General features: G+C 41.7%; 1 protein-coding gene across 9 annotated transcripts in view; it reads right to left on the reverse strand.

The window, feature by feature from the left end:
• CEP72 (centrosomal protein 72) overlaps window positions 1-27,049 on the reverse strand; it is an 85,355-nt gene that overhangs the window by 51,584 nt on the left and 6,722 nt on the right. For 8 of the 9 annotated variants that reach the window (XM_077116763.1, XM_077116764.1, XM_077116765.1 and 5 more), the window contains 3 exons: window positions 26,833-26,960; window positions 25,423-25,615; window positions 20,064-20,172 (listed from right to left, as the gene is read on the reverse strand). In XM_077116763.1, the coding sequence (XP_076972878.1) occupies window positions 20,064-20,172; window positions 25,423-25,615; window positions 26,833-26,960 (430 nt within the window). The remainder of the gene's footprint in view (window positions 1-20,063; window positions 20,173-25,422; window positions 25,616-26,832; window positions 26,961-27,049) is intronic. The other variant, XM_077116767.1, reaches the window with a different exon arrangement.

Here is a 27,049-nt window from a genome sequence, read left to right on the forward strand (position 1 = left end):
TGTTTGCTTGTTGGTTTGTTTGTTGTTGTTGTTTTTTACTATTATTACTACTTTTATTTCTTTTCTTTATATTAACATTTTATATCTTTTTCTGTTGTGTTGCTAGTTCCTCTAAACCGATGCAAATGTACTAAGAAACAATGATCATGCATCTATGTGATGATGTTAAGAATACTGAGTGCATATGTAGAATGGTATGATTTCTAAATGTTGTGTTAATTTCTTTTTTTTCTTTCCGTTAATAAAAAAAATAAATAAAAAAAAGCTTCCCAAAAACAAAAGTCCAGGACCAGACGGCTTCACATGTGAATTCTACTAAACATTCCAGAAAGAATTAGTACCAACCCTGCTCAAACTCTTCAAAAAAAATTGAAGTGGAGGGAAAGTTACCTAATTTATTCTATGAAGCCAACATCACCTTCATACCAAAACCAGGCAAAGATATTACAAAAAAAGAAAACTACAGACCAATCTCTCTAACGAATATAGATGCAAAAATCCTCAATAAAATTCCAGCAAATCGTATCCAACAACACATTAAAAGAATTATACATCATGACCAAGTAGGATTCATCCCAGGTATGCAAGGATGGTTCAACATAAGAAAATCAATTAATGTAATACACCATATCAACAAATCAAAGCAGAAAAATCACATGATCATCTCAATTGATGCAGAGAAGGCATTTGACAAGATTCAACATCCTTTCCTGTTGAAAACACTTCATGGGATAGGAATACAAAGGAACTTCCTTAAAATGATAAAGGGAATATGTGAAAAACCCACAGCTAATATCATCCTCAATGGGGAAAAATTGAAAACTTCCCCCCCAAGATCAGGAACAAGACAAGGATTCCGCTATCACCACTGTTATTCAACATTGGGTTGGAAGTTCTAGTCAGAGCAATTAGACAAGAAAAATAAATACAAGGCATCAAAATTGGAAAGGAAGAAGTAAAACTATCACTGTTTGCAGACGATATGATACTATACGTCGAAAACACTGAAAAATCCACAGCAAAACTACTAGAGCTAATAAACGAGTACAGCAAAGTGGCAGGTTACAAGATCAACATTCAAAAATCTGTAGTGTTTCTATACACTAGCAATGAACAAGCTGAGGGGGGAATCAAGAAACGAATTCCATTTACAATTGCAACTAAAAGAATACAATACTTAGGAATAAATTTAACTAAAGAGGCAAAAGACCTACACAAAGAAAACTACAAGAAACTGTTAAACCACAGAAGAACTAAATAGATGGAAGGGCATACCGTGTTCATGGATTGGAAGACTAAATATAGTTAAGATGTCAATCCTACCTAAATTGATTTACAGAATCAACATAATACCAATCAAAATCCCAACAACTTATTTTTCAGAAACAGAAAAACCAATAAGCAAATTTATCTGGAAGGGCAGGGTGCCCTGAATTGCTAAAAGTATCTTGAGGAAAAAAAACGAAGCTGGAGGTCTCACGCTGCCTGACTTTAAGGCATATTATGAAGCCACAGTGGTCAAAACAGCATGGTCCTGGCATACAGATAGCTGTATCGACCAATGGAATCGAATAGAGTGCTCAGATATAGACCCTCTCATCTATGGACATTTGATCTTTGATAAGGCAGTCAAGCCAACTCACCTGGGACAGAACAGTCTCTTCAAAAAATCGTGCCTAGAGAACTGGATATCCATATGCAAAAGAATGAGAGAGGTCCCGTATCTCACACCCTATACAAAAGTTAACTCAAAATGGATCAAAGATCTAAACAATAGGTCTAAGACCATAAAACAGTTGGAGGAAAATGTAGGGAGATATCTTATGAATCTTACAACTGGAGGCAGTTTTATGGACCTTACACCTAAAGCAAGATCACTGAAGAAAGAAATAAATCAAATGGGAGCTCCTCAAAATTAAACACTTTTGTGCATCAAAGAACTTCATCAAGAAAGTAGAAAGACAGCCTACACAATGGGAATCAATATTTGGAAATGACATATCAGATAAAGGTCTAGTATCCAGAATTTATAATGAGATTGTTCAACTCAACAACAAAAAGACAGCCAACCCAATTACAAAATGGGAAAAAGACTTGAATAGACACCTCTCAGAGGAGGAAATACAAATGGCCAAAAGGCACATGAAGAGATGCTCAATGTCCCTGGCCATTAGAGAAATGCAAATCAAAACCACAATGAGATATCATCTCACACCCACCAGAATGGCCATTATCAACAAAACAGAAAATGACAAGTGCTGGAGAGGATGCGGAGAAAGAGGCACACTTACCCACTGTTGGTGGGAATGTCAAATGGTGCAACCACTGTGGAAGGCAGTTTGGCAGTTCCTCAAAAAGCTGAATATAGAATTGCCATATGGCCCAGCAATACCATTGCTAGGTATCTACTCAGAGGACTTAAGGGCAAAGACACAAACGGACATTTGCACACCAATGTTTATAGCAGCATTATTTACAATTGCAAAGAGATGGAAACAGCCAAAATGTCCATCAACAGACATTTGTGGCTAAACAAGCTGTGGAATATACATACGATGGAATATTATGCAGCTCTAAGACAGAATAAACTTATGAAGTATGTAACAACATGGATGGACCTTGAGAACATTATGCTGAGTGAGACTAGCCAAAAACTAAAGGACAAATACTGTATGGTCTCACTGATATGAACTGACATTAGTGAATAAACTTGGAATATGTCGTTGGTAATAGAGACCATCAGGAGATAGAAATAGGGTAAGATAGTGGGTAATTGGAGCTGAAGGGATACAGACTGTGTAACAGGACTGGATACAAAAACTCAGAAATGGACAGCACAATACTACCTAACTGTAATGTAATTATGTTAAAACACTGAATGAAGCTGCATGTGAGAATGATAGAGGGAGGAGGGCTCGGGACATAAATGAAATTAGAAAGAAAGATAGATGTTAAAGATCGAGATGGTATAATCTAGGAATGCCTAGAGTGTATAATAATAGTGAAATGTACAATGTACAAATTTTAAAAATGTTTTGGCATGAGGAAGAACAAAGGTAAGTCATTATTGCAGGGTGCTGAAAATAGATGATAATTAATACTTTAAAATGTCACCTTATGTGTGAGAGTAAAGCAAAAAATGTTTGTTACAAAATTTAGATTTTAACTAGGGTATTTCCTAATATAACTCATGTGGATAGTTTGATTGATTGTCATAAGTACTTGGAATCTCAGGTAGCACATGAGATTTTGTTAGTTTGTCCAGAGTGTTCCCCCGATGAATCCCAGAATGATTTGATCAGTGACTGGAAAAGTATTTGCAAGCCCCCTTTGGGGAATGGTGAGAGTGGGGAGAAATTCAACTTCCCCAAGTTGAATTCTTGATATCCTCACAAGCAGTGTGGACAACCAAAGCTATAGGCTGAGCCCCCAGGCTTGGGGTTTGTTCACATGAAACTTAACCCCCACAAAGGATAGGTCAAGTCTACTTAAAATTTAGGCCTAAGAGTCACCCCCAAGAGAGCCTCTTTTGTTGCTCAGATGTGGCCCCTCTCTCCAGCCAACATGATGAGCAGTCTCACCACCCTCCCCCTCTCTGCATGGGACATGACTCCCAGGGGTGTGGACCTTCCTGGCAACGTGGGACAGAAATCTCAGAATGAGCTGAGACTCAGCATCAAGGGACTGAGAAAAACCCTAGAATGAGCTGAGAATTAACATCAAGGGATTGAGAGAAACTTCTCGACCAAAAGGGGGAAGAGTAAAATGAGACAAACTGTCAATGACTCCAATGGAGGGTCTGGATGAACTCCACAGGAAAGGCTCACCAGCCAAAGCAATAAGAGAGCCTGTCTCTTCTGAATCCTCCTTAAAAGACTTCCAGTGGTTAGATTAAACATCACTTGCTGCAGAAGACACTCCCCTTGGCTGATTACAAATGGAATCAGCCGACGTGATCATGATTTAATTCTATGAAATGTCCTCACAGCAACAGACAGGCTAGCACTTGCCCAACCAGACAAATGGGCACCACCACTTGGCCAAGCTGATATATGAACCTGACCATGACACTGGCCATGCCAGTTTGAAAGGAAAGCTACTTGCTAAAGATTACACTTGGATCAGCATAGCTTATTGATCAGCCAGTGACTGGCCAGATGCACTTATATACCATGGTGCCTTAAGGCTTATACTCCTTGGGATGGATCAGTGTGTGACATGATTTTCCTACTACTACAGGCCTTATAAGGAAAATCCTGGAGATGAACCAGAGGCCAGAAGCCAATTGCATCCAGAAAAGAAAAGAGACGACACCATGTAACACAAAGCAAAAACACAGGCAAAGGAAGCCCAAGGATTGCCAAAATCCAGAGCCAGAATTCTACAGACCTTGAGGAGAAAGCATTCCCTTTCTGCTACCTTGATTTTGAACTTATTCTAGAGTCAAAGCCATGACACAATTCCCACTGTTTAAGCCAATCCTTTGTATGGTATTTGTCATAGAAGCCAGGAAACTAAGAGGAAAATGATTCTACCTTAAAAAATTGTACTGAACAACGGAATATCCATATGTAAAAATTCAACTGAAACCTAAAACTCATGCTTTATACAAAAATTAACTCAAATAGCTCATAAATCTAAATACATAAAGAGAAACTATATAAATTTAGAAGGAAAGATAGGAGAAATCTTTCTGAACTGGTGTTAGATATGCTACTACAAGCACAAATCCACAAAAGAATATATTGGTAAATTGGATTTATCAAAATTAAAATACTTTGCTCTCACAAATACATTGTTAAGATAATGCAAATGCAAGAAGCGGACTGGGGAAATAGTCATATCACACATACAACAGAATAAATAAATATAGAATATATATAAAGAACTTATAAACTCAGCACTAGAAGAAATAATTTAATTAAAAAATGGACAAAAAATTTGAATGGACACTTCAGTAAAGGTGCTGTACAGAAGGCAAATAAAGAATCACATGATAAAATGCTCATATCATTAGCTATTATTATAATGAATATTAAAAACAAAATGATATGCTGTAAGTTTTATTAACTAAAATTCTTGAAAATAAAATGGAAATAAAAATTGGGGAATAACAACAGAACCACTGGCGATGACTCTGAATGCATGATCATCACGCAGATCAATGTGTCTAACATCTGTCCATCTGTTTATGCCTTCATCTTCTATATGTGTGGGTTTATGTCTAATTCCTTCAGACTCAGATTTCTTCTATTGTATTTTGTGAATGTATATCCATGTATGTGGTTGAGTTAGCATGTTTTGGAAACAATTCCATTGCTTTATAATCTCTAGAACAAGAGTGTTCTAGTTTGCTAGCTGCCGAAATGCAACACACCATGGACAGATTGGCTTTTAATAACAGGGGACTTATTTCATTAGCTCTTCAGAGGAAAGGCAGCTAGCTTTCAACTGAGGTTCTTTCTTACACGGGAAGGCACAGGGTGATCTCTGCTGACCTTCTCTCCAGGCCTCTGGGTTCCAACAACTTTCCCTGGGGTGATTCCTTTCTGCATCTCCAAAGGCCTGGGTTGAACTGCTTGGGCTGTGCTGCATTTGGCTCTCTCATTTAAGTACCAGCCAATTAAGTCAAACATCATTCACTGCAGCAGGCATGTCTCCTAGCTGACTGCAGATGTAATCAGCAGCAGATGAGGTTCACATACCATTGGCTCATATCTACAGCAACAGTTAGTAGTCTTCACCTGGCCAAGTTGACAACTGAACCTAACTACCACATGTCCACCCCTTGTCAATTTGGCAACTACACACATCACCTTAAACAATATTAAGGTACAAAAAATTCTCTTCTCGCTGTGGACCTGTGAATCTCAAAACAAGCTGTCTGGTGCCAATATGCAAAGGAGGGACAGTCACAGGATCCATAGGGAGAAATTAGAAGGAAAACCTGCAGGGCAAACACCATTGGATTTCAAAGTCTGAAAGTCATTTATCCTTCAGCTTTAGAAAGTGGCAGTTTCACCCTTTCCAAGGGCCTATGAAATGGCCTGCGTCTTTCCAAATCAACCTCAGGGAACACTGAGGAGACCACCTTTTTCTCAGCTCCACTCTCTCCAGGCTTCGGGGCCACACCTGGGCTCTCTGCCATTTCTAGGGCACTTGTTCAACCCCTCCATGTGGTGGCAGCCAGGCTCTTCCCAGTCCCCAAGGAGCATGCTATACCTTTTCCAAGGTCTGAAGCTGCACAACTCTTCCACTACAACTCATCTTCTGCCCTCAGGGCAAACTCACCCTCTCCATGTATATGGGGGCATCCATCTCCTGGCCGAGGTTACTTGGCTTCAGACCCGAGCTTCCATGGTTCTCACCCTGCAAACTCCAATTTATCCCTTTCTGTCCCCTTTGTCCAGATTGGCAGTGGTTCCATTTACACCAATAGTCTCTTCAAGCACTCCAGGACTTCTCCATCATTCTCTTCACAGTTCCTTCAAAATCTTCCCCTTAGCTATCCAAAAAATCATTCCAACATATCTGGTATTTGCAAACCACAGCAGCAACCCACTCTCTGGTACCAAAATCTGTTCTAGTTTGCTAGCTGCCAGAATGCAACACACCAGAGATGGATTGGCTTTTAATAAAAGGGGATTTATTTCGTTAGTTCTTCAGAGGAAAGGCAGCTAACTTTCAACTGAGGTTCTTTTTTACGTGGGAAGGCACAGGGTGATCTCCGCTGACCTTCTCTCCAGGCCTCTGGGTTCCAACAACTTTCCCCAGGGTGATTTCTTTCTTCATCTCCAAAGGCCTGGGCTGAGCTGCGAGTGCTGAGATGAGGTATGCTGAGCTGCTTGGGCTGTGCTACATTGCGCTCTCTCATTTAAGCACCAGCCAATTAAGTCAAACATCATTCACTGCAGCAGGCATGCCTCCTAGCTGACTGCAGATGTAATCTGCAACAGATGAGGTTCATGTACCATTGGCTCATGTACACAGCAACAGAACTAGTGACCTTCACCTGGCCAAGTTGACAACTGAATCTAACTACCAGAAAGAGGGAACCCAATTAACCTGATGTAGATAGTTGATTCTAAGCTGGAAAGAATGACCACTTTGAGTTTCAGGTTTTGAGCTATAAGACATGTTCTATGCAGAGAAAGAATTGGACAAATGCCTACTAAGACAGCCAGAAAGACAGTAATGGTGAAAAACCATTTGTTTCCATTGATATTCATTATCCCCTTATGTAATAATAAAGTCTTTTCTTGTCACATGACAGTACACCTAGAATTGATTTCTAGACTCTTCCAGCTTTGTGTGCTTTTGTGACTGAATTCAGATGATGGAGCATGACTGGAAATTCTGCATGATATTTCCAATTTGTACAACTGAAAAGGAATAAGTGAGTGTTTCTCTTCATCGATGTCATTTAGCTTCCCCTACCTCACTTTCTGTTGTCTGGGAAATGATAAAGGCATATCTGGCCAACCCTGATGTACAGGTGATTCATGTTGAAGATGACATCACTGTTATAAAAAGATTAGATCTCTTTCTACTGCAGTGTTCATAGCCAAGAAACTTCTATCTAACTTAGGATAATTTACCTTTGTATCTTTTATAAAAATCTCAGTTTAAACCCTACGTAATTATAAATTTCTGAAGTTCTCAATGCTTATATTTCTCAATAATCACAAAAAATAAATTACTCCCATAATTAAAAAAAAAAAAAACATCTAAGACATGACATCCAGTGGTCAAAGTGCCCCTGGTGACATGGGAAATAACTCTCAGAGATGAGTCTGGCCCTGGCCCATGGGATCAACAATTTCAGCCAATCCTAAAGAACACTTAGGGCAATATATAAGATTCTACAAAGGTTACATGCATTAGCATAACTTTCCAGAAACCCACAACCTCCAGATGGGTCCCTAGACCAGATACGTCCTGCAACCTAAAGGACCCAGCCTCTCCAGAGCATCAGCTAGTTCCATTTCCCTACCCCAAATTACTGACAGTCCCTTCTAACATGAAAAAGTTAGAATGGGCACAGCCCAAATATCCCTAAAGAGAGGGATAGAAAGATCAAAGATGATGGTGGAGTTATACAGAAAATGTAGGGTTTAACAAATGAGTATGACTGCTGAATAATTAAACTGATATTTCTTTCAGTCTCCAGTATCTTAGAGCAGCTAGAAGAACCTAAAATTGTGGAATTGTGACCCATACCAAACCCTGAAAGCCCTCAAATTTCAGTGTTTTGAAATTTATTGCTTTTTTGTATATATGCTATTTTTCACAAAAAAGAAAAAAAAAGTCGATTGTGATGATAAAAAATATTTATTCCTTCTAACCTTCAATGTTCTGGAGTGGCTAGAAGGAAAAATCTGAGAGGATGGTGTGGCAGTTAGGTTCAGGTGTCAACTTGGCCAGGTGAAGACTACTAGTTCTGTTGCTGTGGACATGAGCCAATGGTAGGTGAACCTCATCTGTTGCTGATTACATCTGCAGTCAGCTAGGAGGCATGCCTGCTGCAGTGAATGATGTTTGACTAATTGGCTGGTACTTAAATGAGAGAGCCAAATGCAGCACAGCCCAAGCAGCTCAACCCAGGCCTTTGGAGATGCAGAAAGGAATCATCACCCCAGGGAAAGTTGTTGGGACCCAGAGGCCTAGAGAGAAGGTCAGCAGAGATCACCCTGTGCCTTCCCGTGTAAGAAAGAACCTCAGTTGAAAGCTAGCTGCCTTTCCTCTGAAGAACTAATGAAATAAATCCCCTTTTATTAAAAGCCAATCCATCTCTGGTGTGTTGCATTCTGGCAGCTAGCAAACTAGAACAGATGTTATGGTAGCCCATGACAAACTCTGGGATCTGTCCTGTAGCTACTTGTTGGAGAGTACTTTGAAAACTATTGCTTTTTTCTTTCTTTGCTTTGTATATACGTTATATTCTACAATAAAAAAAGTTAAGAAATAAAAAAGACCTCCAAACTGGAAAGGAAGAAATAAAAATGACCTCTTTTCACAGGTGAAATGATATTAAGTAGGGGAAAAAAAAAACAGAAGAATGCACACACACACAAACAAACAATAATTTTTTAAAGTTATTAATGAGTTCAGCAAAGTGCAGACACAGGATCAGCATGCAAAAATCAGGTGTATTCCCATACACAATACACTAGCAATGAACAATCTGAAAAGGACATTAAGAAAGCAGTTTCATTTACAACAGCACCAAAATGAACAAAATGCAGAGGAATTTATATATTAATGTATTTATGTATTTAAACAAGGGGTACAAGAGGTGAACTGAAGCTATAAAATATTGTTGAAGGAAATTAAAGAAGATCTAAAGAAATGGAAAGACATCCTATATTCATGAAGTGTAAGATGTACTATTATTAAATGTCGATACTACCCAAAACCATCCACAATTTCTATGTAATCACTATTGAAATTCCAATAGCATTTTTTTGCAGAAATGAAAAAGTCAATCCTAAAATTCATATGGAATTGCAAAAGCTAAAACAAATTTGAAAAAGAAGAATAAAGTTGGAGGACTCACACTTTCTGATTCCAAAATGTACTACATATCTAACAATCACACTTTCTGATTTCAAAAAGTACTACATACCTAACAATTTTCTTTTTGGAATAATGAAAATGGTCTAAAAGTGAGTATGATGATGACTGCCCAAACAAGTGATGATACTGTGAGGTACTGATTGTATAATTGTATGATAAATGAATATATCGCAATAAAATCTGGGAAAAAAAACTTACTACAAAGCTTCAGTAATCAAAAGAGTATGGTACTAAGGGGAAACTGTGGTGTACACATATAATGTACTACTAAGGGACCGCAGGAAGGAACGAAGTTGTGAGGCATGCAACTAGATGAGCAAACCTCTTAAGGCTGGATGTTGAATGAAACAAAAAGACAAATATCATCATGCTTCACTATGTGAACTAGCTGTAATATAAAAAATTGTTGAACTGTAATCAAGAGCATGGGTTATCAGGTTGGGGCCTACTGTAAAGGGTCCTGGATTGTGAGCTCTTACAGCAGTCACATCTATTCAAGAGGTATAACTGTTATTTCTAAATTCTGAGATTTTAGCTATTTGTGTATAACCTGCTCATTCCCTGAAACTTCAGCTACTTATATGACACATGAGATTCAGAGTTAGAGCTCTGAGGCTATGAAAGTCAGCATTACCCCATACAGCAACTGATAAAAAGTTGAAAAAGTGATCAGACTTCGACTAGAGATATGAATGAAGCTGATCTGGATAGGGCTAAGGTAGAGCAGAGTACAGGGTAAAGGTTGGTATCGTTCACATTTTAAAATTTCAATCTCTGTGTGAGATCAAAGGGAGAGAGATTTATTTGGTGCAAAATTTATATTTTGGGCAGCACATTACCTAATTTAACTTTTTTCTTTTCTTTTTATTTTTTTTTGCATGGGCAGGCACTTGAACTCGAACCTGGATCTCTGGTATGGCAGGTGAGAACTGTGCCACTACGCCACCATTGCTCGCCCTACCTAATTCAACTTTTATGGTCAGTTTATTGAACACCATAAGTACATGGCTTCTTGAATAGGGTGTGAGATCTTGTTAGTTTTTCAGGTTAGTGCGATGCCCCGATATATCCCAGAGTAATTTCAGCAGTGAATAAAGAAGTATTTGAAAGGTCCCCTTGGGGTCTGGGGAGAAAGGAGGAAATATTCAACTTCCCCATTTGGAGATTTCTGATAGTCTTACAAGCAGTGGGAATAAGCAAATCAATGAGCCGAATCCTCAATCTTGGAGTCAGCCCCTATAAAGCTTATTCCTGCAAAAGAGAAGCTAAGCCTACTGATAATTATGCCTAAGAGTCACCCCTCAGATGTGGCCTCTCTCTCTAAGCCAACTCTCCAAGTGAACCCACTGCCCTCCCTCCTATGTGGGACATGACTCCCAGGTGTGCAAATCTCCCTAGCAATGTGGGACAGGACTCCCAGGATGAGCCAGGACCTGGCATCAAGGGATTGAGAAAGTCTTCTTGACCAAAAGGGGGAAGAGAGAAATGAGACAAAGTTTCAGTGGCTAAGAAATTTCAGAGTCAAAAGGTTATCCTGGAGGTTATTCTGACGCATTATATAGACATCCCTTTTTAGTTTATAGTGCTTTGGAGTGGCTGGAGGGAAGCATCTAAAACTGCTGAGCTGTGTTCCAGTAGCCTTGATTCTTGAAGATGATTGTATAAAAATATAACTTTTACAATGTGACTGTGTGATTGTGAAAACTTTGTGTGTGATGTTCCTTTTATAAAGGGTATGGCACATGAGCAAAAAAAGTGTGGATAAAAAATAAATAAATAATAGGGAGACAAAGGGTAAAATACATCAGGCAGATGGAAATACTAGTAGTCAATGAGAGGGAGGGAGGGGTAAGGGATATGGGATATGTGCATTTTTTCTTTTTATTTCTTTTTTCTGGAGTGATGCAAATGTTCTAAAAAATGATTATGGTGATGAATACACAACTATGTGATGATATTGTAAGCCAATGATTGTACACCATGTATGGAATGTCTGTGTGTGAGGTTTTGTGGTAAAATATTTTAAAAAAAATAAATAGTTTTAAAAGAGAAAAAAAAGTATGGTATTGGCAAGAGGATTCTGATGTAGAATAGTGGAATAAGATTTAGAGTTCTGAAACAAACCCATGCATCTATGATCAATGAATCTGTGCCTCTACCTCACACCATACACAAAAATTAATTCAAAATTAATCAAAGACCTAAATATAAGAGCTAAAATTATAAAACTTTTGGAAGGAAACATAGGCATATCCAAGACTAGGCAACAGTTTCTTAAATATGATGTCAAAAGCACCAGCAACAAAAGAAAAAATAAAGTGGATTTTATCAAAACTAAAAACTTTTTAGACCCTAACTCACACCAAATACAAAAATCAACTCACAAAGGGTAAAGGACCTAAATATAAGAGCTAATACTACATCTGACATGAAAGTATAGGGGTATATCTAAGGACCTCATGGAAGGCAAGGGATTTTGTGATTTTACATCAAACACATAAGTAACAGAGGAAAAAAGAGAGAAAACAGATTTTATCAGAAGATGCTCAGGAAACAGGAAGTCTGGGACTCAGGAGAGTGAAATGGCACCGTTGTGGCGGAAGACACAAAGCTCTACATGGAATTACCAGATGACCGGCATGTCCACACCTCGCTAACACCCAGGATAATGGAAAGCTGGGGCTGAGACAACACCAGCATTAATCACAAGAGCCAAAAAGTGGAAGCAGCACAAGAGCCCATCAATGAGTGATGGGTGAGCCCCATGTGGGTTACCCCTCAGCTGTAAAGAGGGAGACAGTGCCGGCACACACTGCACACAGGTGAGCCCTGGAGACATGGGGAGTGAAGCATGCCAAACACAGAAAGACAAATAGTCTATCATTTCAGATAGAAACAGGTGGTGGTGAGAGTTCCATAACAGCGTCAATATACTTACTGTCACAGAAATGTCCACATAAAAATGGTTAAAAAGGCTTGTTTATGTGGATTTTACCACAATTTAAAAACAAAGTTATGGGGGCCAAGATGGCGGCTTAGTAAGGTACGTGCGTCTTAGTTCCTCCTCCAAAGCAACTACTAGGTGAACTGAAACAGTGCAGAACAGCTCCCGGGGCTACGGCAGGGAATGGACACACAGCGTACCCCAGTCTGGACTGGCTAGTCTGACTGCGAGACTCGGCTGCGGTGAGATCCCCGAGCGGCGCGCGATTTCCTGAGCAGCGGCAGCTGCGGCGGCCGGAGCTCCTCCCTCCCTCCTTCCCGGGCTGGCTGAGAGTCTCGGAGAGGCAAGTTTCCCAAGCCGAGACGGCCGGCGCCCCTCTTTTGCAGGCGGCTTCGAGTCTCGGCTTCGAGTCCGCGGCTACAAGTCTCAGATCAGAGGGCTATCCAAGCCGCGGTGGCCCTCCCCCGCAGGCGGCTTCCTGCTCCAGTGGGGAATTCCCCAGGCCGCGGCGGCCGGTGACCGATACCCCTCCCCCGCGGGCGACTTCCTGGTCCGGCGGCGAATACCCCGGGCCCGCTGCGGCTGGCAACAAGCCACAGGGTCCCCTCAAGCTGCAGCGGCTGACGCCCCCACCACGCGCGGCCCCCTGAACCAACGGAGAGAATTGGATCGGAAATCCCCAGGCCACGGAGATCGGTGACCGGGGGGATCCATTCCAAACACGTGAGACAAACGTGTGCCATGAGCGCCGCCTACTGGGCAGGATAAGAAAAACAGAACCCAGAGATTTCACAGAAAAATCTTACAACCTTGTTGGGTCCGACACCCAGGGAAATCTGACTAAATGCCCAGACGCCAGCAGCAGAAGATAACGGTCCACGCTCAGAAGATTGAGAATATGGCCCAGTCAAAGGAACAAACCAATAGTTCAAATGAGATACAAGAGCTGAGACAACTAATGCTGAATATACGAACAGAAATGGAAAACCTCTTCAAAAATGAAATCGATAAATTGTGGGAGGACATGAAGAGGACATGGGCTGAACATAAAGAAGAAATAGAAAAACTGAAAAAACAAATCACAGAACTTATGGAAGTGAAGGATAAAGTAGAAAAGATGGAAAAAACAATGGATACCTACAATGATAGATTTAAAGACACAGAAGATAGAATTAGTGATTTGGAGGATACAACATCTGAATTCCAAAAAGAAACAGAAACTATAGGGAAAAGAATGGAAAAATTTGAACAGGGGATCAGGGAACTCAAGGACAATATGAACCGCACAAATATACGTGTTGTGGGTGTCCCAGAAGGACAAGAGAAGGGAAAAGGAGGAGAAAAACTAATGGAAGAAATTATCACTGAAAATTTCCCAACTCTTATGAAAGACCTAAAATTACAGATCCAAGAAGTGCAGCACACCCCAAAGAGATTAGACCCAAATAGGCGTTCTCCAAGACACTTACTAGTTAGAATGTCAGAGGTCAAAGAGAAAGAGAGGATCTTGAAAGCAGCAAGAGAAAAACAATCCATCACATACAAGGGAAATCCAATAAGACTATGTGTAGATTTCTCAGCAGAAACCATGGAAGCTAGAACACAGTGGGATGATATATTTAAATTACTAAAAGAGAAAAACTGCCAACCAAGACTTCTATATCAAGCAAAATTGTCCTTCAAAAATGAGGGAGAAATTAAAACATTCTCAGACAAAAAGTCACTGAGAGAATTTGTGACCAAGAGACCACCTCTGCAAGAAATACTAAAGGGAGCACTAGAGTCAGATACAAAAAGACAGAAGAGAGAGGTATGGAGAAGAGTGTAGAAAGAAGGAAAATCAGATATGATATATATAATACAAAAGGCAAAATGTTAGAGGAAAATATTATCCAAACAGTAATAACACTAAATGTCAATGGACTGAATTCCCCAATCAAAAGACATAGATTGGCAGAATGGATTAAAAAACAGGATCCTTCTATATGCTGCCTACAGGAAACACATCTTAGACACAAAGATAAACATAGGTTGAAAGTGAAAGGTTGGAAAAAGATATTTCATGCAAATAACAACCAGAAAAGAGCAGAAGTGGCTATACTAATATCCAACAAATTAGACTTCAAATGTAAAACAGTTAAAAGAGACAAAGAAGGACACTATATACTAATAAAAGGAACAACTAAACAAGAAGACATAACAATCATAAATATTTACGCACCGAACCAGAATGCCCCAAAATACGTGAGGAATACACTGCAAACACTGAAAAGGGAAATAGACACATATACCATAATAGTTCGAGACTTCAATTCACCACTCTCATCAATGGACAGAACATCTAGACAGAGGATCAATAAAGAAATAGAGAATCTGAATATTACTATAAATGAGCTAGACTTAACAGACATTTATAGGACATTACATCCCACAACAGCAGGATACACCTTTTTCTCAAGTGCTCATGGATCATTCTCAAAGATAGACCATATGCTCGGTCACAAAGCAAGTCTTAACAAATTTAAAAAGACTGAAATCATACAAAACACTTTCTCGGATCATAAAGGAATGAAGTTGGAAATCAATAATAGGCAGAGTGCCAGAAAATTCACAAATACGTGGAGGCTCAACAACACACTCCTAAACAACGAGTGGGTCAAAGAAGAAATTGCTAGAGAAATTAGCAAATACCTCGAGGTGAATGAAAATGAAAACACAACATATCAAAACTTATGGGACGCAGCAAAGGCAGTGCTAAGAGGGAAATTTATTGCCCTAAATGCCTATATCAGAAAAGAAGAAAAGGCAAAAATGCAGGAATTAACTGTCCACTTGGAAGAACTGGAGAAAGAACAGCAAACTAATCCAAAAGCAAGCAAAAGGAAAGAAATAATAAAGATTAGAGCAGAAATAAATGAAATTGAAAACATGAAAACAATAGAGAAAATCAATAAGGCCAGAAGTTGGTTCTATGAGAAAATCAATAAGATTGATGGGCCCTTAGCAAGATTGACAAAAAGAAGAAGAGAGAGAACGCAAATAAATAAGATCAGAAATGGAAGAGGAGACATAACTACTGACCTCACAGAAATAAAGGAGGTAATAACAGGATACTATGAACAACTTTACGCTAATAAATACAACAATTTAGAGGAAATGGACGGGTTCCTGGAAAGACATGAACAACCAACTTTGACTCAAGAAGACATAGATGACCTCAACAAACCAATCACAAGTAAAGAAATTGAATCAGTCATTCAAAAGCTTCCTAAAAAGAAAAGTCCAGGACCAGACGGCTTCACATCTGAATTCTATCAAACATTCCAGAAAGAATTAGTACCAACTCTCCTCAAACTCTTCAAAAAAATCGAAGTGGAGGGAAAACTACCTAATTCATTCTATGAAGCCAACATCACCCTCATACCAAAACCAGGCAAAGATATTACAAAAAAAGAAAACTACAGACCAATCTCTCTAATGAATACAGATGCAAAAATTCTCAATAAAATTCTAGCAAATCGTATCCAACAACACATTAAAAGAATTATACATCATGACCAAGTAGGATTCATCCCAGGTGTGCAAGGATGGTTCAACATAAGAAAATCAATTAATGTAATACACCATATCAACAAATCAAAGCAGAAAAATCACATGATCATCTCAATTGATGTAGAGAAGGCATTTCACAAGATTCAACATCCTTTCCTGTTGAAAACACTTCAAAGGATAGGAATACAAGGGAACTTCCTTAAAATGATAGAGGGAATATATGAAAAACCCACAGTTAATATCATCCTCAATGGGGAAAAATTGAAAACTTTCCCCCTAAGATCAGGAACAAGACAAGGATGTCCACTATCACCACTATTATTCAACATTGTGTTGGAGGTTCTAGCCAGAGCAATTAGACAAGAAAAAGAAATACAAGGCATCAAAATTGGAAAGAAAGAAGTAAAACTATCACTGTTTGCAGACGATATGATACTATACGTTGAAAACCCGGAAAATTCCACAAGAAAACTACTAGAGCTAATAAATGAGTACAGCAAAGTAGCAGGCTACAAGATCAACATTCAAAAATCTGTAGCATTTCTATACACTAGCAATGAACAAGCGGAGGGGGAAATCAAGAAACGAATCCCATTTACAATTGCAACTAAAAGAATAAAATACCTAGGAATAAATTTAACTAAAGAGACAAAAAACCTATATAAAGAAAACTACAAAAAACTGCTAAAAGAAATCACAGAAGACCTAAATAGATGGAAGGGCATATCGTGTTCATGGATTGGAAGACTAAGTATAGTTAAGATGTCAATCCTACCTAAATTGATTTACAGATTCAATGCAATACCAATCAAAATCCCAACAACTTATTTTTCAGAAACAGAAAAACCAATAAGCAAATTTATCTGGAAGGGCAGGGTGCCCTGAATTGCTAAAAACATCTTGAGGAAAAAAAACGAAGCTGGAGGTCTCGCGCTGCCTGACTTTAAGGCATATTATGAAGCCACAGTGGTCAAAACAGCATGGTATTGGCATAAAGATAGATATATCGACCAATGGAATCGAATAGAGTGCTCAGATATAGACCCTCTCATCTATGGACATTTGATCTTTGATAAGGCAGTCAAGCCAACTCACCTGGGACAGAACAGTCTCTTCAAAAAATCGTGCCTAGAGAACTGGATATCCATATGTAAAAGAATGAAAGAAGACCCATATCTCACACCCTACACAAAAGTTAACTCAAAATGGATCAAAGATCTAAACATTAGGTCTAAGACCATAAAACAGTTGGAGGAAAATGTAGGGAGATATCTTATGAATCTTACAATTGGAGGCAGTTTTATGGACCTTAAACCTAAAGCAAGAGCACTGAAGAAGGAAATAAATAAATGGGAGCTCCTCAAAATTAAACACTTTTGTGCATCAAAGAACTTCATCAAGAAAGTAGAAAGACAGCCTACACAATGGGAATCAATATTTGGAAATGACATATCAGATAAAGGTCTAGTATCCAGAATTTATAATGAGATTGTTCAACTCAACAACAAAAAGACAGCCAACCCAATTACAAAATGGGAAAAAGACTTGAATAGACACCTCTCAGAGGAGGAAATACAAATGGCCAAAAGGCACATGAAGAGATGCTCAATGTCCCTGGCCATTAGAGAAATGCAAATCAAAACCACAATGAGATATCATCTCACACCCACCAGAATGGCCATTATCAACAAAACAGAAAATGACAAGTGCTGGAGAGGATGCGGAGAAAGAGGCACACTTACCCACTGTTGGTGGGAATGTCAAATGGTGCAACCACTGTGGAAGGCAGTTTGGCGGTTCCTCAAAAAGCTGAATATAGAATTGCCATACGACCCAGCAATACCATTGCTGGGAATCTACTCAAAGGAATTAAGGGCAAAAACTCAAACGGACATTTGCACACCAATGTTTATAGCAGCGTTATTTACAATTGCAAAGAGATGGAAACAGCCAAAATGTCCATCAACAGACGAGTGGCTAAACAAACTGTGGTATATACATACGATGGAATATTATGCAGCTTTAAGACAGGATAAACTTATGAAGCATGTAATAACATGGATGGACCTAGAGAACATTATGCTGAGTGAGTCTAGCCAAAAACTAAAAGACAAATACTGTATGGTCCCAATGATGTGAATCGACACTCGAGAATAAACTTGGAATATGTCATTGGTAACAGAGTTCAGCAGGAGTTAGAAACAGGGTAAGATAATGGGTAATTGGAGCTGATGGGATACAGACTGTGCAACAGGACTAGATACAAAAACTCAAAAATGGACAGCACAATAATACCTAATTGTAAAGTAATCATGTTAAAACACTGAATGAAGCTGCATCCGAGCTATAGGTTTTTGTTTTGTTTTGTTCTTACTATTATTACTTTTATTTTTTTCTCTATATTAACATTCTATATCTTTTCGGTTGTATTGCTAGTTCTTCTAAACCCATGCAAATGTACTAAGAAACGATGATCATGCATTTATGTGATGATGTTAAGAATTACTGATTGCATATGTAGAATGGTATGATTTCTAAAAAAAAAAAAAAATGGACAGCACAATACTACCTAATTGTAATGTAATTATGTTAAAACACTGAATGAAGCTGCATCTGAGCTATAGTTTTTTTTTATTTTTCTTATATATTTTTGTATTTTTTATTTTTATTTTTTCTCTATATTATCATTTTATTTCTTATTCTGTTGTCTTGCTATTTCTTTTTCTAAATCGATGCATATGTACTAAGAAATGATGATCATACATCTATGTGATGATATTAAGAATTATTGATTGCATATGTAAAATGGAATGATTTCTAAATGTTGTTTTAGTTAATTTTTTTAATTAATAAAAAAATGTAAAAGAAAAAAAACCAAAAAAAAAACCAAAGTTATATGTATCTACAGCAAACGTGGAAAGCAGGGAGAGCCCTGCCATCCCGGGCTCTGAGGGAGCCCCAGCAGGCACTCCCTCTTCCCTCTCCTCCTGTACCTCTGCCTTCAAAAGGATGGGTGTCCACCCCCAGCAGAACCTCTTTTGTTGCTCAGATGTGACCTCTCTCCCCAGCCAACACAACAAACAAACTCACCACCCTCCCCCTGTCGGCGTGGGACATGACTCCCAGGGGTGTGGACCTTCCTGGCAACATGGGACAGAAATCCTGGAATGAACTGAGACTCAGCATCAAGGGATTGAGAAAAACCTTCTCAACCAAAAGGGGGAAGAGAGAAATGAGACAAAATAAAGTGTCAATGGCTGAGAGATTCCAAACATTGAGTCGAGAGGTTATCCTGAAGGTTATTCTTACACATTAAATAGATACCACCTTGTTAGTCAAGATGTAGTGGAGAGGCTGGAGGGAACTGCCTGAAAATGTGGAGCTGTGTTCCAGTAGTCATGTTTCTTGAAGATGATTGTATGCTTTCACAATGTGATTGTGTGATTGTGAAAACCTTGTGTCTGATGCTCCTTTTATCTATCTTATCAACAGATGAGTAAAACATATGGAATAAAGATGAATAATAGGGGGAACAAATGTTAAAATAAATTTAGATTGAAATGCTGGTGATCAATGAGGAGGAGGGGTGGGGGTATGGTATGTATGAATTTTTTTCTGTTTTCTTTTTATTTCTTTTTCTGAATTGAGACAAATGTTCCAAGAAATGATAATGATAATGAATATGCAACTATGTGATGATATTGTGAATTACTGATTATATATGTAGAACGGAATGATCAAAAGTTAAGAATGTTTGCATTGTTTGGTGTTTTTTGGTATTTTAAAAAAAATTTAAAAATTAAAAAAAAACAATGGGAAAAATATACAAATGGGAAATAAATATACTGAAAAGAAAATAAATAAAATAAATGCAAGATGAAAAAAAAAAAGAAAGGACGGGTGCATCCACAAGTTCACATCTTACAGTTCACAGTTCCTGAACTCTGAAAAGTTTATTTCTCTGAAGTACAAATATCACTCCTGTTCATACCTTCCAACTTTCAAAGCAGCTGGAGAACTATGCCTCGAGTTCAGTGATTCCTCAGAAGCAAAATGCAGCTGAGATGCTTTTCGTTCACTCTCTCTTACAGGGCGATCATCTAGAAAGAAAATGCCACATAGGAAGTAGCAAATGACATTGCGGGGAAACCTCAGCAGCTCAAGGTCAGGGCTCCCCAGGAACCCCTTCCTGGGACAGCTGGCCATGGCTGGCACAGCCACGTGCTCGGACCTCTGAGACCCTCTGTCCCTCAGGGATGAGCCTGTGGCATGTCCTCCATGAGTAGTGCTCCTCTGATGGCCACACATAGTCCGGGAGAACTGTGGGAGTGTGAGAAGAGCAGAGCTGATTCCGAGAAGGCCAGCCAGTTCCCAGAAGACTCACTGCACGGACCCAGCTGTGGTCGAGGTCACAAGAGCAGGAAAGGAGACACACACACACGTCTGTCTCTTCTCACTTCCATATGCATACCTACTGGTGTATTCTCAAATCACACCCAGGCATGACTCAGTGTCTAGGACTTGTACACATGTGGTGATCCTCAGGGTCGGTGCAAGACGAGAAGTGGGCACCGTCCCCAGGACTGTGCCCTGGGCTTCTGAGGGTTGCGCTCTCAGCAATTCCTGGAATTCCCCGAGGAGACACCCAAAGATAAGCAGGTCCCCACATTGAAGCCAGGGGACGGGAGCATGCAAATTTCCACCAAAGTTAATGCCATGCATGATGAAAAGGCCCCTCGGCTTCTCCCATGAGGGCACTTATCCTACAGCCCACTCCAAAATTGTATAATTACTTGGAAACAAGTGAGTAGTTAATATTGCAATGACAATTCTGAGAGTAGAAAATCAAAGAAGCCCCGAGAATCACATGGAACAGCCGGCACCCCTGGCAGCAGGCGTCTATGACCTCTCCCCCCAGCTCAATAAGCCCCTGCCATCGTCCCTGGCCACTCCACCTGGCCCGTGAATACAAACGTCCCTGAAGTCTTCCATTCCCTCCTGGCTCCCCTGCCAGCAACAGGGAAACCCACGGGGCCAGCAGGACTTCTGAGTCAGGTCCACAGCAAGGGCTCGGAAGAGCCCTTCCTGGTCCTGCCCAGCCCTAAGGCAAGCTCGCCTTCCCCCCACACCACACCACCCCCCAACTAGGCTGCCTTCTCCCAGCCCCAGAGGGCAGCCTGCGGCTCTTTCCACCCAGTGCCCTCTCCTGCCCACCCAGGTCACCAGCCCTAGCCCTCCCTTCAACACTCGGACCTGTCATCCATTTCCAACAGGGAGATCCTTGCTACACCTCTAGCTCCCCTGTCCGTCCTGTTCACTGCCACTGGTCAAAGTTCACAATCATCCCAAGCACGTCAGCCTCTGTTAAGACTATGTGGGAACAGAACGAGCACCAGAAGAAAACAGGTAAATTATCCTAAAAACGAAGAGTGGGAAGATGTCCCTCTGATGCACGTGTATCAGAAACTAACAGTTACCTAAGGGGAGAGGGCAGGGCTGGGAGCCAGCATTCTCCAGACGAATGGATTTTATGATTTTGACTCGAACTATGCAAATGTTTAAAATATTTTAAATTCAATTAAAAAAATCAAAAATGGAAAACAAATGGAAACCCAACCATGTATCAAGTTGGTGGTATATCCCACACAGAAAATAATCATTTAACTCTAAAATATACCATTTGGCTGTGCAGCCCTTGTGGAAGACCCTAGCTCCTTATCATAAACTAAGTTATTACATTTAGGAACCAAAATTTTTGCATAGGAGAAACACATGAGAATAAAACAAAACAAAAAATTCCAAACCTTCCGATCTTATATTGGAATTAGAAAGATCAGTATGAACTCATGATGCATTTTTCTCTTTCCTGAAAAGTACTTCCTAGCCTATGAGCTCTGTCTTCATAGAAACATGGACACTGTGGCAATGGACATCCCTGGCCACAGACTGTGGTCTCCAAACATCATCTCCGCTACCAGGAGCCAGGACTCCTCGGGGAGATGGCTGACCCCTGGCCCAGAGCAGGAAGCACCCACAGTAAGGCTGGAGAATTGCCTCAAAAAGTCAAGGAAACCAATTTAAAAGGGCTCCCTATTGGCCAAAGGTAGAGCAATTTCTGCACCAAAAGGAATAATATCTGCAGTGAAATAAAACACATCAATTTTTATGTTAACTTCTACGAGTGTTTCATGGTTCTCACAAACTCGCTCTGGAGGCTGCAAAGGCACTTGAATTAGTGTTCCAAAAAGTGGAGAAGAAAGGGGAGACCCAAGTATACTGCTGTCCCCAAAATGCTGTTTTGGGTAACCAAGAAGTTTCCCTCCCTCGTGGAGATGGCCCAGCTAAGAATGCTGAGGGCAGCAGGACTGGGGGAAGCACGGTGTCCCCAATGACATCATGCCTGGGCAATGATGCTCACGGTGTTAGCCTCACCAGGTAGAAGGTGGGTGGAGTTCTGTTCCCCAAAGGGCCTTGCACATTACAGAACTCCAAAAATCAACAGTCAGTGGCTGCTCTTAAGCCTCACTGCCACCTGAGGACCCGTGGACTTATCCTGCAGACAGGCCTAACCAGGCCAGAAGTGGACAAAGGTGATTTGCACACGAGCTTGCTGTTGGCCATTTAACCTCTTCTACATCTGTTTCTTCATCTACAAAAAGTAAGATTGGACCAAATAACCCTTGAACTCCCACCTGGATCTAAGCTGTTTCTAGCTGATTTCACTAATTAGGCTGCCTGCCCTCGTGGCATCTGCGAGGACTCCTTCCAGGCTCCCCTGGAGAAAGGTGGCCGCAGGCTTTGGTGGAGGACCGCGAGTGGCGAGGACAGGCTCGACCCTGGGCAGTGTTTCTTTTTCCTATGTGCAAAGACTCTCGAGTTTCTTCTCTATACTTACACTATCAGGTTCTGAGTCTAAAATTTTTATGAAAAAAAGGAAAACAATGATTTAAGACAGAGGATTCCAAAAATTACACATAATAAGGATTGTAACACTTCCAGAAAAGAAACAAATACAGCCTTTCTAAGTAACCTGGTTAAAAGTCAAATAAAAGAACACAAGCACGTATTTATCCCAAATACCTTAAAACGAAACCCTGAATTTCTAAGTAGGTTTAAACTACACAGTGTGATTTGGGTCAGCGCATCCGCCGACCCCCCCACCCCATGGGCAGGTCCCGTGGCCGTGCTCTGGGGGCTCCTAGGGCCACAGGCAGCCAGCTCCACACACCCACAGCTGAGGCTGTGCTGCCATGCGGTGCAGGGCTTGGGGCTGCTGCAGCACACTGGCCAAACGCAAAAAGGACAACAGCCGCGTTTCACCCACCAGCTCAATGTCTACACGCAAATACCCTCACTGAAAAATGATTCTGGGGTAAAGGAGAGTTTCCTAGGCCTGCACCCAGGGGACACAGACACCCTGACTTCCTCCCCAGCCCTAGTCAAGCCAGGATTTACATCCCACCACCCAGCAGCCCCCTGCTAGGCCTGTGCTGCCCTGGGGCACACAATGACCTGCTGAGCTTCCAGTAAGTGTGCTGGGGATGAGGAGCAGTCAGGGTTCGGGGCCTGGCGGAGGGTGGTCAGCTACAGCGGGGAAGGCAGGGCAGCCAGGGCTAGGGGGGACAGTCAGCCAGGGCTCAGAGAAGGCAGCCAGGAATCAAGGCTGTTCTGCTAGTACTTCAAAAATTGTTTTATCTGTTAGTTATTAAACAGGTAGTTTTCTGACAAATGGTCAATCTGTAGTAAACTCTTGCATTCTTACCAGAAGATCCCTTTAAATAGATCTGAACCCACATCACTAATCAACACTGCTACAGAGACGGGCTCATTTCCTGTTGAAAGACAGTTCTTTCTAGTATCTTCAGAAACTTCCGCAAGGGTCAGAGGAGTGTAGTTTAAGATGCCAGAACACTGTTTCCGGATACGCGAAAAGCTACACTGTGCCAAAGCATGTCAGTCCTCCCGTGAATGAAGCAAAGCATAGGGAGAGAATGGAACTGGCCACTGGGCTGGCCAACTTCAGGCTCCTTGGTCCCCAGGGTTCGTTTTCTCACCGATGAAGTTGGCCAACAGCAGTGCCCACCCATAGGTCAGGCACTAAAGGCCTCCCCACAACCTCTGGGCCTCCGAGGTACCCAGCAGCTTTCAGCAAAAGGATCAACCTAGGGAAGCGGGCTGAAGATGAGGCCCTGCCCCCGGTGACTCACCAGTGGACAGGCCTTGGTCTACCCAGCCCACGATGCCCAACACATAAGAAGGCGAAGCAGACGCACACACAAACACATGTCTGCACACAGGTATTCTAAATTAACATTTTTGTTTTCTTTTTTAAGTGTATAACTGACACTGCAATCTGAATTTTCTGGAAGAAACCAAATGGCATAAGCAGCCATAGAAAAAAGCACTCTGACATGGCGTGTGCAATCAGGGAAACAGCAATTTTCATTTTCTTGCATGTTCTTTTTTTTTTATGACCTTCTAGATTCAGAAAAGGGGAGCAGGTTCTGGACACACTGAGCAGGACAAGTGTGACCCTCATAATGGCGAGGGAAACATGAGTGAGCACTTCCAAGCTCCCGATGTGGGGCAGGCACTGCCTCAAGAGCTCTCCTCCACGAGCACATAACCCTCCACAGGACACCAAGGGCACAAGTGCCCAAGCCTCACTATCCCCAGTGTCTGGGCAGCATGACTGGTGAGTACCTACAGGGCCCGGCCACACTGCTCACAGTGGACAACTCACGGCCAGGGAGGCTGGGTGGAGCCACCACTGGGGACTCCCAGAGCACGTGCCCCTCTCAACTGTGCATGTCCTGGGGGGGACCCTGGAAGCCCTGCTAAGGGGCCATCACAGAGATCCATTCCGTTCAGAGCCAGGGGTCATGAGCCCTGGTGGCCGCTGCACTTGCCCACCAGACCTCACCTGCTTCCCTGTGCCCTGAGAGTAGGGTGCTGGAACAAAGCCAGGCAGACCCCCACCTGTCTAGTTGTCTGAGACAATGCCCAGGGGACCACAGAACAGGCTCAGAATCACACCACTGGACGGTGGCAGCTCAGAGCACCAGGCCATCCTGACTGGTCTGGCCTCCAGCATAGACATGCACTCCCTGGCATGGGTCTGTGGCCCCAGGATCCCTGACCACCCTCTCAGGGAGCTTTTCCACACACATCCATCCTGTAAGGAGACATGGGCTCTCTGGAGCTGTGCGCCTGAGGGACGCAAAGCCATTGATGGCAGAAAGTCTGAGAAGGAGCCAATAGCACAGTCGAGCCCAGAGCAGGGAAAAGCCTGCTGGCTGCCCTAAGCAGCACACACGGGACGGCCACCCAGTCAGAGGAGTGGCTCTTACCTAGCTGTCTGAGCTTTGGGAGCATGTGCACAACAAAAAGGCGGTAATCAGATGCATTCTTCACGACAGGGTTCAGCCGGAAGTCCACATCCCTGAGCTCAGTGAGGGTGTGCAGCCGAAACACTTCTGCTAATGAGGAAATACAGTTGTAGTAGAGATTGAGACTTTCCAACACAACCAGGTACTGAATGCCCTGTGAAGAGGTAAAAAAACACCATTAGTTCACACTTTTAAAAGTGAATAAGGGGGGCGGGCCGCGGTGGCTCAGCGGGCAAGAGTGCTTGCCTGCTATGCCGGAGGACCCCGGTTCGATTCCCGGCCCCAGCCCATGTAAGAAACAAACAAACAAACAAAATATAATAAAACAAGAAAATGTTTAAAGATGTTTCCCTTTCTTCCTTCCATCCTTCCTTCCTTCTCTCTGTCTTTCCTTCCCTTCCTCCCTCTCTCAAAAAAAAAAAAAAAAAAAAAAAAAAAAAAGTGAATAAGGGGTGGGCCATGGTGGCTCAGCAGGCAGAGTTCTCACCTGCCATGCTGGAGACCCGGGTTCAATTCCCGGTGCCTGACCATGCGAAAAAAAAAAAGAATAGTAAAATGGACAGTCTAGAAGAATTGACCACTAAGGACTTTGTAATAAATAGAAGCATTCTGAGAAGCACCACCCAAATGAAATCTTCTCACGCACTTGTGTTTCATACACAGTTGTAGCAGCACCTAGGACAGCCTGTGTTTGCTGGGAACATAGTGCGCACCCAGCTGAGAGATTTGCATACACGGCTCCATTTAATCCACACGTGACCCTGTCAGATAGGAACTGCTACTGTTCCCATTACAGATGGAAGCTGAGGCACATGGAGGTCCTGGGAATAGGCTGGACTGGACCCCACGTCCCTGGGTGAGGGTGCCCCATCAAGGACAGCACAAGGCCCCAAGGCAGCTATGTCCCACAGCTCCATTCAGGACCACAGTCCTTGGAAGCCACACACTGTGTCAGTCCCACTCTTTCCATCTGCCATCATCTGGTCAATATCTTACTCACGCGACCGTCTTGAGGATGAGCCACCGCAAGCCAAGCTTGCGGGCCCATCCCCGGGGGGCCGCTGTCCAGTCCACACAGACAGGAAGTGCAAACAGTGGACATGAGAAACCCACTCTGACAAAGCAGGGACATACACCAGGCAGTCTCTGGGACCTGGCATACTTCCTCCATCAGAGGCAACGAATCCAGCTGTGACGGAACGTGCAGGACACAACTGGGAAACCAGTTGTCAAGGGGAGCCATACAACAGCAGGTGACTGCGCACACAGCCTCACAAGCACACCCTCACACGGCAGGCCGCACCCTCACAACACATGCACTTTCTACTGCCACTAAGCACAATAGATTTTAAGAAACAAGACAAAACCTACCTCCAGACTAACCAATGAGTTGCGTGAGAGATCTAAAGATGTTAGACCTGTTAAATTCATTAAAGAATTTCCTAGGTGAGTAATCTTCTCTTGGTAAGTTCCAGGAATGGATAATGACCGAAGTTCAGCTAAGAATAGAAAATTATAAGATTTTAAATTTACTTTTAAGATAAACTATTATAATAAAAGCTCAAATTCACAGTTTTGAAAATACAGC

The sequence above is a fragment of the Tamandua tetradactyla genome, chromosome 9 (genome assembly GCF_023851605.1).
Source record: "Tamandua tetradactyla isolate mTamTet1 chromosome 9, mTamTet1.pri, whole genome shotgun sequence".
In the NCBI taxonomy this organism is placed as follows: domain Eukaryota; kingdom Metazoa; phylum Chordata; class Mammalia; order Pilosa; family Myrmecophagidae; genus Tamandua; species Tamandua tetradactyla.